The 11,741-nt window shown below is 38.7% G+C and overlaps 2 protein-coding genes across 3 annotated transcripts; both read left to right on the top strand.

Moving 5' to 3' along the window:
- Positions 1 to 34: 34 nt before the first annotated feature.
- LOC111810223 (Phospholipid/glycerol acyltransferase family protein) lies at positions 35 to 2,960 on the top strand. Of its 2 annotated transcripts, none has more exons than XM_023696864.2 (5): positions 35 to 403; positions 576 to 703; positions 1,447 to 1,532; positions 1,639 to 1,776; positions 2,624 to 2,787. In XM_023696864.2, the coding sequence occupies exons 1-5, from the start codon at positions 192 to 194 to the stop codon at positions 2,648 to 2,650; spliced, it is 591 nt and encodes a 196-aa protein (XP_023552632.2). In that variant the 5' UTR covers positions 35 to 191; the 3' UTR covers positions 2,651 to 2,787. The 2 variants fall into 2 exon arrangements, with proteins under 2 accessions (XP_023552632.2, XP_023552631.2); XM_023696863.2 differs by having other exon boundaries at positions 36 to 403; positions 2,595 to 2,960.
- A 530-nt stretch (positions 2,961 to 3,490) lies between these two features.
- Positions 3,491 to 10,234, top strand: DGAT2 (diacylglycerol acyltransferase family). Its single transcript, XM_023697079.2, has 9 exons — positions 3,491 to 3,738; positions 3,832 to 3,906; positions 3,978 to 4,063; positions 7,229 to 7,335; positions 7,421 to 7,576; positions 8,664 to 8,750; positions 8,862 to 8,959; positions 9,689 to 9,776; positions 10,013 to 10,234. Exons 1-9 carry the CDS (start codon positions 3,557 to 3,559, stop codon positions 10,112 to 10,114), a joined length of 981 nt encoding a protein of 326 aa, XP_023552847.2. The 5' UTR covers positions 3,491 to 3,556; the 3' UTR covers positions 10,115 to 10,234.
- The last annotated feature ends 1,507 nt before the right edge of the window (positions 10,235 to 11,741 follow it).

Below are 11,741 nucleotides of genomic sequence, written 5' to 3'. Positions count from 1 at the left end.
CAATTCTTTTTCCTAAAATTGGGAAGTGATGGACTTAATTTTGCACAGTTAACCTACAAGCTATAACTTCGATCGAACTGCAGCATTGTGTCGGCTTGGGCGGGTGGCGCTACCTCCGCAATAGACAAAGGTCGACGGACGACCGGGCATTGTGTGGGTCTGAGGCATGAGCACGGAGCCCTACGGCGGGCATGGGACGACGGCATATGGAGTGGGCAGGGCGAACGGACCACATGTGGGGAATTCCGAGGAAAATGATGTTCATGGCAGTGGGGGCTTTCGCCAAGACTGTAGCAAACCTTCTAAACACCACTTCCGTCCGCAACGCCGATACCCTCCTTCGACTTGTCCGATACCGACCTCCCGGAGTGCCGCTCATCACTGTTAGCAATCATATGTCCACGTCCGTGTCTTTCTCCCTTTCTGCTGCGTCGTTTTCATCAGCTATTAAGCTCCTAAGTTTATTATATCGCAACCTTGTTCTTCTCCTCCGATTTGTGTATAGCTTAATTGGTTGGATTTCACTCTTTGTCTCTGAAATTTCTAAGTCGACGTCGCTTTGGTGGATTTAACAGGTTAGACGATCCAGTGATGTGGGGATTCAAAGGTTTTCCTACCTCTGACGCAACATTGGGTAGGTGGGTGCTGGCCGCGGAGGATATATGCTTTAAGAACACAGTGCTATCTTATTTCTTCCGATTAGGTATCATTCTTACAGTTTTCTTTTTGGTGCTACCTTATTCAATTAGTAGTTGGTATTAGTGAAAGGTCATTACAAAATAGGATTACTTAGAAACCCTTGAAGAATTTTTGTAGCTCTCCCTATGTAAGTTATTTGTAGTTATGAGGAAGGACAGTTTTGTAGCTCCCACCCGAAGTTTTTGTAGTTATGGAAAGAATAGGGAGAGTAAGGGTATGGAAACCTCCCCTAGCAAACGTGTTTTAAAAACCTTGAGGGGAAACTCGAAAGGGAAAGCCCATAGAGGACAATATCCGCTAGTGGCGGGCTTGTGCCGTTACAAATGGTATTAGAGGCAGTCGAGGCACTTGTTGGAGTAGGGCTAGACCCTCTCGACGGTGCGAGTCACTGGTCGGAGTAGGGCTAGACTCTTTCCATAGTAGACGCATTTTAAAAACCTTGAGGGAAAGTATAAAAGGGAAAGCCCAAAGAGGACAATATCTGCTAGTGGTGGGCACTAGTGTATTTAATTTGTCTAGAAATGGTTGAAAGGAAAAACTTTATGTATTTCCTTACCATGTTTTCTTGCAATGGTCATACCAAACTTCGCCTTTTTTGGGTCCTAGTGTCATTCTATGGTTGATCTACCAATGCAGGGAGAATTCAGAATCTCTTTGAGTGACATTGGTCCCTGCAGGAAAATGCATTTTTGGGTATTGTGTGAACTACCGTTTCAAAATTTTAAAATATTTAATTCTTTTTTGCAGGAAAATGCATACCTATTACTAGGGGTGCTGGAATCCATCAAAAATATATGGATGAAGCACTTGAGCACTTGAGGAATGGAGAATGGGTACTTTATCTGTCTTGATAACACAATGAAATTATATTTACTATAAAATGCATACCTCTAGATGAGATTCTTTTCTTTATGTTCTGGTCATGGACCCATCTGGCAGCTCCATACATTTCCTGAAGGCAAAGTGACCCAGGAAGATGTGCCCATCCGACGATTAAAGTGGGGAACATCTAGTCTTATTGTTCGTTCTCCTGTAACACCAATAGTTCTGCCTATCGTCCATCGTGGCTTTCAGGAGGTAATTTTTTTCCCCCAAAATTACAGCAGTAATTCTACTAATCCTGCAAATTCTGTCTAGATGAAACCATGCTACTAACTGGTTTCCAGATGTAAATAGTTGCCTTAAAAATTCACCTTGGGCCTGAATCCACGAGTCTATGTTAGGAACCACGACCCTCCACAATGATATGATATTGTCCACTTTGAGCATAAGCTCTCATGGGTTTGCTTTGGGTTTCCCCAAAAGGCCTCATACCAATGGAGATGTATTCCTTACTTATATACCCATGATCATTTCCTAAATTAGTAAATGTGAGACTCCCTCCCAACCATCCTTAACAATCCTCCCCTCGAACAAAGTGCACTGTAGAGCCTCCCCTGAGGCCTATGGTGCCCTCGAATAGCCTCCCCTTAATCGAACCTCGACTCCTTCTATAGAGTCCTTGAGCAAAGTACACTCTTTGTTCAATACTTGAGTCACTTTTGACTACTCTTTCGAGGCTAGCAACTTCTTTGTTCTATACTTGAGGATTTTATTGACACGGCTAAGTTAAGGGCATGACTTTGATACTATGTTAGGAATCACGAATCTCCACAATGGTATGATATTGTCCATTTTGAGTATAAACCCTCGTGGCTTTGCTTTTCGACTTCTCAAAAAGGTCTCATACCGATGAAGATGTATTCCTTACTTGTAAACCCATGATCATTCCTTAAATTTGTCTTGGTGGGACGAGCTCCCTCCCAACAATCCTCAATAGTCTATTTGTATGAATAGAAACCAATATTTATCTGTTCATCCCGTCTCACTTTACAATGATCTATGTGGATTCTCAGATAATGCCTGAAAACTATATCTTTGGTAGGAGACCTGTTGTTCCCTTGTGCAGTAAGAAGATTGAGATTATTGTGGGAGAGCCTATTCATTTCGACCTACCTAGCATGAAGCAGATGGCTATTTCCATGTCGCGTAATTGTTCCTCTCCTCTACTAGGATGGCCTGCCACTGATGAACCAACTGGACTGGATGAGGCTGCGCAGAGATTCTTGTATGCTTATATCTCAGATCAAATTCGAGGTGTTATGGAGAAACTACGTGCTCTGAAGATTTAATTTTGCCTCAACAAATTCATTGCATTGTTTAGATTAAAAACTCTTATTTGTAACTCAATTCCCTTGTATTGAATTCCAACATTATTTTCATTTTCAAGGTCTATATTAAGAATGTAGACAAACATGAAAACCAACCAAACAAATTATTAGCCGATGAATATTGCCTTAAGGACGATTTTGATATACATATTCTTAGAATACGTTAAGGATTGTTGGGAGAGAGTTCCACATGGACGATCATGAGTTTATAAATAAGGAATATATTTCTATATTGGTATGAATCAAATATGTTGTTTTGAACTTTCCTACCACCTTCAATTCAGAGTTGGTATGGACTTTTCTCCAAGTTTGGAGATTAACTATAGAAGTAATGAATTTTTGGTTTTTATAGCAAATCCAAATTTGTACTACTTTCACATAAACAATGAGAGAAACTCGAGAAACGACCATTATTAAACATTAATAACATAAATTGATTAAAGAGAACTTAGAAATTGGGGAATCAATCACTCCCACGGAACTCTCACTGAGTACGAAAAGATTGTATAAATAAAATTAACAGCTTCCACGCCTGGTTTCTGCAAAAGAGTCGAGAGGGGGAGCGGACTAGAAAGAACCAGACACGATTTTTTCTGGATCGATTGCAAAATCCGATAACTCTTCCGTTTCTGGAGAGGCGGAGAAGAATGGGGAGGGATGAAATCTCAGGATCTACCGTCACAGTTTTCAAGGAAGGCGGTGGGTCGCCGACCAAATGGCGGACGATGCACATAATGGTAGCCCTCGGCATTTGGCTCGGCGGCATTCATCTCAATGTTGCTCTCGCCCTTATCTCCCTCTTCTACCTCTCCCTCCCCAAAGCCCTCTTGTGAGTTTTGTTTTTCTCATTTTCTCTCATCCGCTTTTCCTTTCCCTTTTCTCCGCATCTCTTTCTCATCACTTTTTTTTCTTCTTTTTTTAGGGTTTTCGCTTTACTTTTGATATTAGTGTTAATCCCTGTCGACGATAAAAGCAAATACGGCCGCTTATTGGCCAGGTATGTTCTGCACCCTCTTTCCTTTTCCGTCACTTCCTTCTTTCATCCTATTATCTGCTCTTTGCTTCCAGGTATATATGTCAAAATGCTAGCAGCTATTTTCCTGTTACTCTACATGTTGAAGATATACATGCCTTTGATCCCAATCGTGCTTATGGTTAGTGACCGCTGTTTTCCCCCCTCCCCTTCTACAATTGTTTGCCATTTCTTCTCTCAACAACGTAGAATAAATATGAGAAAGGGGTAGTTGGCTATCGGAAATTTTAGAATTCAACATTTGGCTCCTCCTCTCTTGTCTTCATACATTGTTTGTGGCAAAATGTTATAGTGAGCAAATACACGTGACATCCTATTGGGTGCGTCTTGGTTTTTTGGGCCTTTAAGATTACAGAGTAAGGCTAGGCTGGCTAAATATTTGTGTTGGATTGTAACGACCCGATTTTCGCTTCCTCGAATCATAGGTTGCCATGTACACTCAAGGGTGAAAAGGGCGGTAAAATGGGAGACACAAGGAATTTAAAATTTTAATATGCATTCACAACTGAAGTAGCATTTCAAATAATAACGAAATGACAAGGAAGACGATTCGATCTAAAGGGAACCCCTGCTGTGCAGGGCTCTCGCCATCAACAATGGTCTACACTCCATCTGAAAATAAAAAAAATAGAAGAACATGGAATGAATATAAAAAATACTCAGTAATCAACCTATTTGTATGCTCTTCTCGGACTTAATCCTATACACCAAAGCTTAGGTTATGTGCTCATAACTGTCCCTAGCGATAGCCATATTGTGGCTTAACGTCTATACCAAACTTTATAGGTCACTGTGTAACTAACCCTTACAACCTAGAGGTTTTTTGTCTTCTCTTGGCTCTAGGTTTCATGTATGTTTATGTCCTATGTCAGTCTTGCGCAAAGTGCGCCTCGAGTTGTTGTGGCCTGTGGAAAGGCCCTAGGGTAATACTCATAAGTCTGGAGGAGCCTTTTTGCTCTAAAACAATGACCGTATTCCATGCATGTCTACCTACTTAGCTGTAATCAATGGGTTCTCCCTAATGATGTCGGGCTACATCTACCTGTTTCTAAGATCAGTAAACTACCTGTCACTATGCCTTCCAGGCTAGAACAAACTAACTACTAATGTACCCTCCTTAGGTTCATGAAACTACTTGTCTTAGAAATAGTAACTATTTGTTACTTTGCCTTATCAGGCTAGAGCAGTAAACTAACTATCATTATGCCACTTGGGCTAGATTAGTAAAAAGGTCATGTCTCTCCTCGCTAGGCACCACCGATAGTACTTCAGTAGTAAACCCTCTATGACTCCTAAAACCTTCTATGGGTGACAACTAAGCCATGTGTAACAAGTAAACCCTAACCCTTGTTGGTTAGTTAACGAATAGGGTTGCACTCTATCCGTCCCTAGGTTGCACTCTATCCGTCCCTACAAGGTACCTGGTCAACCCAAGGAGGCTATGGAACTCATGACTAGGTACTAGGACCAAAATACGTGAAACAATAACTCACAGTCTATGGATACCACAACTAGCACTCTATGGCACATAGCGATAGTCCAACTCATAACTCGGCAATAACAGGCTATCCAAACCCTAAATCATGCATAATAAACGTAAAAAGGCATACAACATGTTCATCATGCTCATTAAGTGATAATAATCCAACCTTAGCATACTGGAAAGCGAAAATGTCTAATGATGCATCAGAGTTCATAAATCATGCGTGCGGAAGCTATATAACTATAAATAGAACTAAGTTGTAAACGGTTCACATTATCTAAGCACAATTATCATGAAACTATGTCAAACTAGTCTCCTAAACATAATACTCAATCATTGCCCTCGATCCTAATCAACTCCTACAAGTATTTCTTAGAAACCTGCTCCATATGGTTACTTACTTGATTATAGACTTCCCGAGCTTGTTTCGGGTCCTTGAGGATATTCTAAATTTTTCCAAAATTCCTCAATATGCCCTAAATTAAGTCAAAAGAATAAAACTGATGAAAATGACTAGCTTCAAATTCGTTAAAGAGAAGGTTGAGAAACTAACGTTGATTGTACTGTCATCTTCTCCGACTTGTGTGCGTGCCATTCTGCTTTATTTCCTCTCTTCTTTTTTTTTTTCCCCTTTTTTTCAAAAAGATATTTTATTTATTTTCTTAAAACTCCAGTTGTTTACCAAGCTATATCTTGGTGTAAACTGTAATATTTTTACTTCCTATAGTTATACCTCCCTCATTGCAAATTGGGAAGGTCTTTTGTAAACATGATGGATTATACATCCCTCTTGTAAATTTCACTCATCAATGAAATTGTCTCTTATAAAAAAATAAAAAAATAAAAAAAATAAAATTCCAGGTGTTACATGTATCTTCAGGGAACCGCATTCTTTTTGGGGTAGGATTATTGTGAGTGAGCATGGATCAGCACTCCTTTGAGTGGGTTCTAAGTAGTGGGTTGAAGGGATTGAGCAAAACACTGCTAATGCTTTGGGTTTTCTGATCTTTCTTGAGTTTGTTAAATGTTCCATCTGGGACGAGTCTGATACTTATTTTTTAGAGGTCTGGTAAGCGGGTGAGAAGCCCATTGTGTGTTGTTCCCACGGCTGTTCCACCCGTCTGATTTGGAGTTGCACTCAGTGACATCCGTTTTGTCTTCCTAGGATGTGTCTTCTTCACTGTCTTTGGGTTTTCGTTATCCTCTTACTGATTGAGAAACTCTGGAGGTCATGTGCCTACTTTCTATCATTTCATATTAGAGGATCTATTTAGGGAGAAGGATTATCTTCTCCTCTTCCCTCGTATATTGTTCTTTCCTGTTCAATTTCTTTACCAAAATAAATACTATCATAATAAATATCCACTTTCCATTTTTGCCATACGACAGTCTATTAACAACCGTTGGTGTTGCTTTCATTTTCTTGAAGGAATTATTTGAACCATTTTGCTTTTTAGCTGGTCCTTTTCTGGTTTACACATTTTCTTATTTCTTCTTCCTCTTCTCCGGAGAATCACTTTCCCGCCTAATCCTACATTTTGGTGGATATAAAAAGCTCGTGTTGATGTTCCCCTTTAGTAATCAACTTTAAAAAGAAAGTGTCAATGCTGTAGCTATTTGTTTGCTTGATTTTAATGGCACCTTTTAGTTATTTGTAACTAATCTTCAGTTTTGTTTCCTCTCACATGATGTGTGGTTGTTTCATATTTGATTTATTTTTTGTTTTGTTGGTATATGGAATTTTATTATGTTCAAGTTTTAACATTTCATAAAATAGATGTAATTTATTTTTACATCATGTAGTTTTTGGTTATGAGCCACATTCAGTTTTACCCATTGGTGTTGTTGCGTTGGCTGACCTCACTGGTTTGATGCCTCTCCATAAATTGAAAGTCCTTGCTAGCTCCGCTGTAAGACTTCTTCCTCTTTATTATAGGAATTTACTAGTATCCTCCGTTGCATCTTATCATTTCATCATGTGGGTGTATTGACCAGGTGTTTTATACGCCATTTTTGAGGCACATATGGACATGGATGGGTCTATCGCCAGCAACAAGGAAAAACTTTAGCTCCCTCTTGGCAGCTGGCTATAGTTGCATCATTGTGCCTGGTGGAGTTCAAGAGACATTTCATATGGAGCGTAATTCCGAGGTCTTTCTCCATCTATTTTTTACCTGAAAATTTAAACATTGATCATGCTATCTTTATTTGATTTATTACACTATCCTCCATGTTACTATAAGGTTAAGGTTTGTGCACTTGCATAGTGGAGGCAAGATAGATAAAATTGCAGTCTCTTCTTGTCCGTCCATTTTGAACTTAGCCAGAACATTGCTAGGCTTTCTCTCTTCAGTCACAAATAACTAAAAACAATTCTATATATATATATTAAGAAAAAAACAGAGGAAGACATTGGGGAAATAAAAGAACAATGGGAAAAACATTATTTTTTTAATGAGATGTTTAACAGAATTAGAAACTTGAATAATCTTCTGATGCAATATTTATTGAAATACTGTTGCGGAAAAAGGTTGAGGTGGCAGTGGTACCAAAATAAAGATAAGTAAAAAGAAACAGAAGGAAAGAAAAAAGAAGAAATCCAAATTTCACCACCACTACAAAAAAGGTAACACCAAAAATTAGGGGACAAAAGAGAAGAGAAAGGAAGACACTGTGGAAGGAAAAGAAAATAAAAAGGAAATAAAGACGGAAAGTATTCCTCTGCCTGCTGCCAACTATCAGATCAATTATTATCTTGTCCTAATGAAGATAAAATTAAGTATGTTCTAGTGTGTCACATTTTGCTTTTTAGTCATAAAATTATGAGGTCTTAGCTTCAAACCAATGTGTCAGATCGTCTAAATGTCCTAGGCAATGATTTTTGTCTTCCCATTAAATTGAGGTTCGCCACCGCCAAATAGCCCCCTTCTTAATATAAGCATGAGGCTCACGCCTTTGATGCCTCAAGGACATAAGCATCAGAGCTGTCAGCCTCCTTTTGTTTGGTAAAGGCATAAGCCTTGAGGTACCTCAAGGATTACAGTTATACCTCAAACGATTTCGGATACATTTGGGGAAAGGAAAAGGAAATGTAGCTGGTGGAACTTCTTGAGTTTCTAAACCAAAAATGAGCAATCTGATCTGGAATTCTTATATGATTATTTGCTTTTCCACTGAGATTTGGGTTTTCAATCTTCTTTCTCATTCCTTATAGAAAACACTGAAATTCACTTTGTAGACTGTCTTCCTCAAGACAAGACGAGGATTTGTTCGCATAGCGATAGAGATGGGTACACCATTGGTCCCAGTTTTCTGCTTTGGTCAGGTATTTTTGTATCTTCGATTATTTCTTTGCTTTCAGTATGTTACATTATCATTCTGATTTTAATTTGTATTTTAGAATTTATTTTAATCAGTTTTCTCTAAATTTATATAGTCAAGCGTCTACCAGTGGTGGAAACCTGGCGGTAAGTTCTTCCTCCAATTTTCTAGAGCGATCAAGTTCACGCCAATTATCTTCTGGGGAGTTCTTGGGTATGTGTATATTTTCTCTCCGAGTCTTCACAAATATCATGCTCTTCTATTCTCCACTATGCGTGTTTTTTGGTTCATCTTTCTAAAAGAAGAAGTTGATTAATAGCACTGTTGTGTCTTGATTCTTTCTTTTAAGAGAACTACATTTATTCTTTAAATATTTGCGTAGTCTTAGTTCATATAATATATCAATTGTGCACTATAAAACTTTTAGCTTCTAAGACAAAGTTCAATGAAGAAAAGACCCTTCTTTGATATGTTCACAGCTCAATAAATCTTTCCCATCTCACTTCATAGGGTTACTCTCCTTCGATCAGGGATACCTATTGTAGGCCTTTGTTGAACCTTAGAGGAGTTGCATAGACTGCACCCCTTGAGGCAAGTTGAGTTTGTGGGTCATTAACAACCACCTAATTCCTGGACTGTTCTTGATGTCATTGTTATCACCGCACAGTTTTGAATTATATATTTACTTTTTTGGGGGAACTTGGATCAGGAAAAATTAACTTTGCACGAGTCTTTCTTTTGTTAATTATGTTGTACACGTGCAATTTATTTTGAGAAATTTGTGTATGAGGAACAAGACAATCCATGGAAAAGTTCGATAGAATGGTACAGCTTTTGGATGAAGGGTGTTGGTCTGTGATCTTTGGTTATGCTTATAAGATAATCTCTGTAGTTATTATTGCATCATCACCCAGCGATCATTGAATATTGTTCTGTTTTCAGATCACCTCTTCCTTACAGACGGCGGATGCATGTGGTGGTGGGGAAACCCATCGAGGTGAAGAAAAATCCAAATCCCTCAAGTGATGAGGTAGGTGTCTTGAAGGCCCATTTCATTCCTTTTGCAATTCTTAACGAATGTTTAAGCATAATTAATATTGACAACAAAAGAGGTTCCTATATGAATCAACAGCCAGGAATTCTGAGGTCAGACAATTATAAATCCTTTAGAATTATGAGCTTGAGGGATGACCAAGTCCTATGTTTCATTATTGATAAGTCCTATATGTTGTTATGTTAGTAACTATATGATTGTTGGTATATTAGGTGATTGATTTACACCGTCAGTTTGTTGAAGCACTCCAAGATATATTTGAAAGGTACAAAGTACAGGTTGGGTATGATAATCTACAGCTGAAAGTTCTTTGATTAAGATTGAGATAAAAGAGATATTTATGAGGTCCAACTCCAATCCTGTGCTCATTTGTTGTATTCAAGATGATGATGATGATCTGTAGCAATAAAAGGAGTGCCCATTATTTACTCGTATTCCTCATCCTTTTGGGTAAATGATGTGGGCGTGATCAAGCGGAAGAGAAAATCAGGGTTTTAATTCTTTTATCTCCACTTTAAAATCTTTTACTTTACTCCCTCCCCTGTATATACTACATTTTTGTTCACTAATTTTCTTTTTGTTTAAATGATTTCTTTATGCAAAGTTTAAAGACAGATTTTTTTAAAAAAAAGTTGCATTATAATAATGTTATTGTAGTGTTATAATTTATAGTATGCGGCATCAAGCGTTCGTGTTATCAATTTCTTTGAAATGGTTTCCCAAGATTTAACTAATTGTCTTCATCGTGGGATATCACTAGGTATTAACTATTAATTAAAAACAAGAGGTCATATTATACATGTAAATTAATAATTATAAATATTTATGATATAAAACAAGTTTATAAGTCTTCTAGGTTCAAAATTGCAAATTTATCACATGCAAAATTTTAGAAACTTATTCTTACTAGATATGCATCGTATTTTTTCAATTCCGCAGTGTTATGATTTTGATACGCTCACGACTAGCCTTTAGGAGAATTCAAGTCCCATATTCATTTTTCGTCCCGCTTTGTGATTTGCGCGTGCATGTTCAATCATCTACGACATAACCGACTTGTCTATACACCAGACCAAGTCATTCGACTAGACCATGCCTTTACTCGGGGTCAAGGTTTCTCGTGTGCAACGTTACATCCACATCATCTTGGTTCCCAATCGACATGGCCCATGTATTGTGACAACATCCCAAGAACTGGCCCATGTGCCATTCTACATCATCTTGGTTCCCAATCAACATAGAGTTGTTGGTCATGCCATCAAGAACGGACCCACGTGTCGTTCAAAACATCGAGACATCTTGAACATTCATCAATTCAGGTTCTATCGAGGTATTGGACCCCCCATGTCCATGCCATATCATTTACGAACTCCATACTAGATAGCAAGTGCAAAATTCAACCTTCAACACATGGGCTATAGCACAATACCGAAACACCCACGTTGCTCGGTACTACCTTTGAAAGACCTATTTACATTCATCAATTCAGGTTCTATCGAGGTATTGGACCCCCCATGTCCATGCCATATCATTTACGAACTCCATACTAGATAGCAAGTGCAAAATTCAACCTTCAACACATGGGCTATAGCACAATACCGACACACCCACGTTGCTCGGTACTACCTTTGAAAGACCTATTTCAAAGAAAGTCGCTTGAGACACTCGTCTCGCAATGCTCGTCTTCACTGTAACACGCATATGTGCCCTAGGGTAGCTCACTTATGCCACATGGGTCAGTGGGTGGTGGAGAGTTGACATCATGCCTCCCCTTAAGGTACATTTTGAGGAGTTTTCAATCCTCTTCGAGGTAAACGCTATTTTGGCAAACGGTCATACGGTGTCGTGGAGTACCCGTTTGATGTTCGATTGACATTAAATTTGGCGAGCATTTATATTTCATATGGACGGAGTTGATTCCAGACCGCATGCCCAAATTTT

Source organism: Cucurbita pepo, chromosome 14 (genome assembly GCF_057944985.1).
Source record: "Cucurbita pepo subsp. pepo isolate OVF chromosome 14, ASM5794498v1, whole genome shotgun sequence".
Lineage (NCBI taxonomy): Eukaryota > Viridiplantae > Streptophyta > Magnoliopsida > Cucurbitales > Cucurbitaceae > Cucurbita > Cucurbita pepo.
This window is presented reverse-complemented; position numbering and strand designations above follow the sequence as displayed.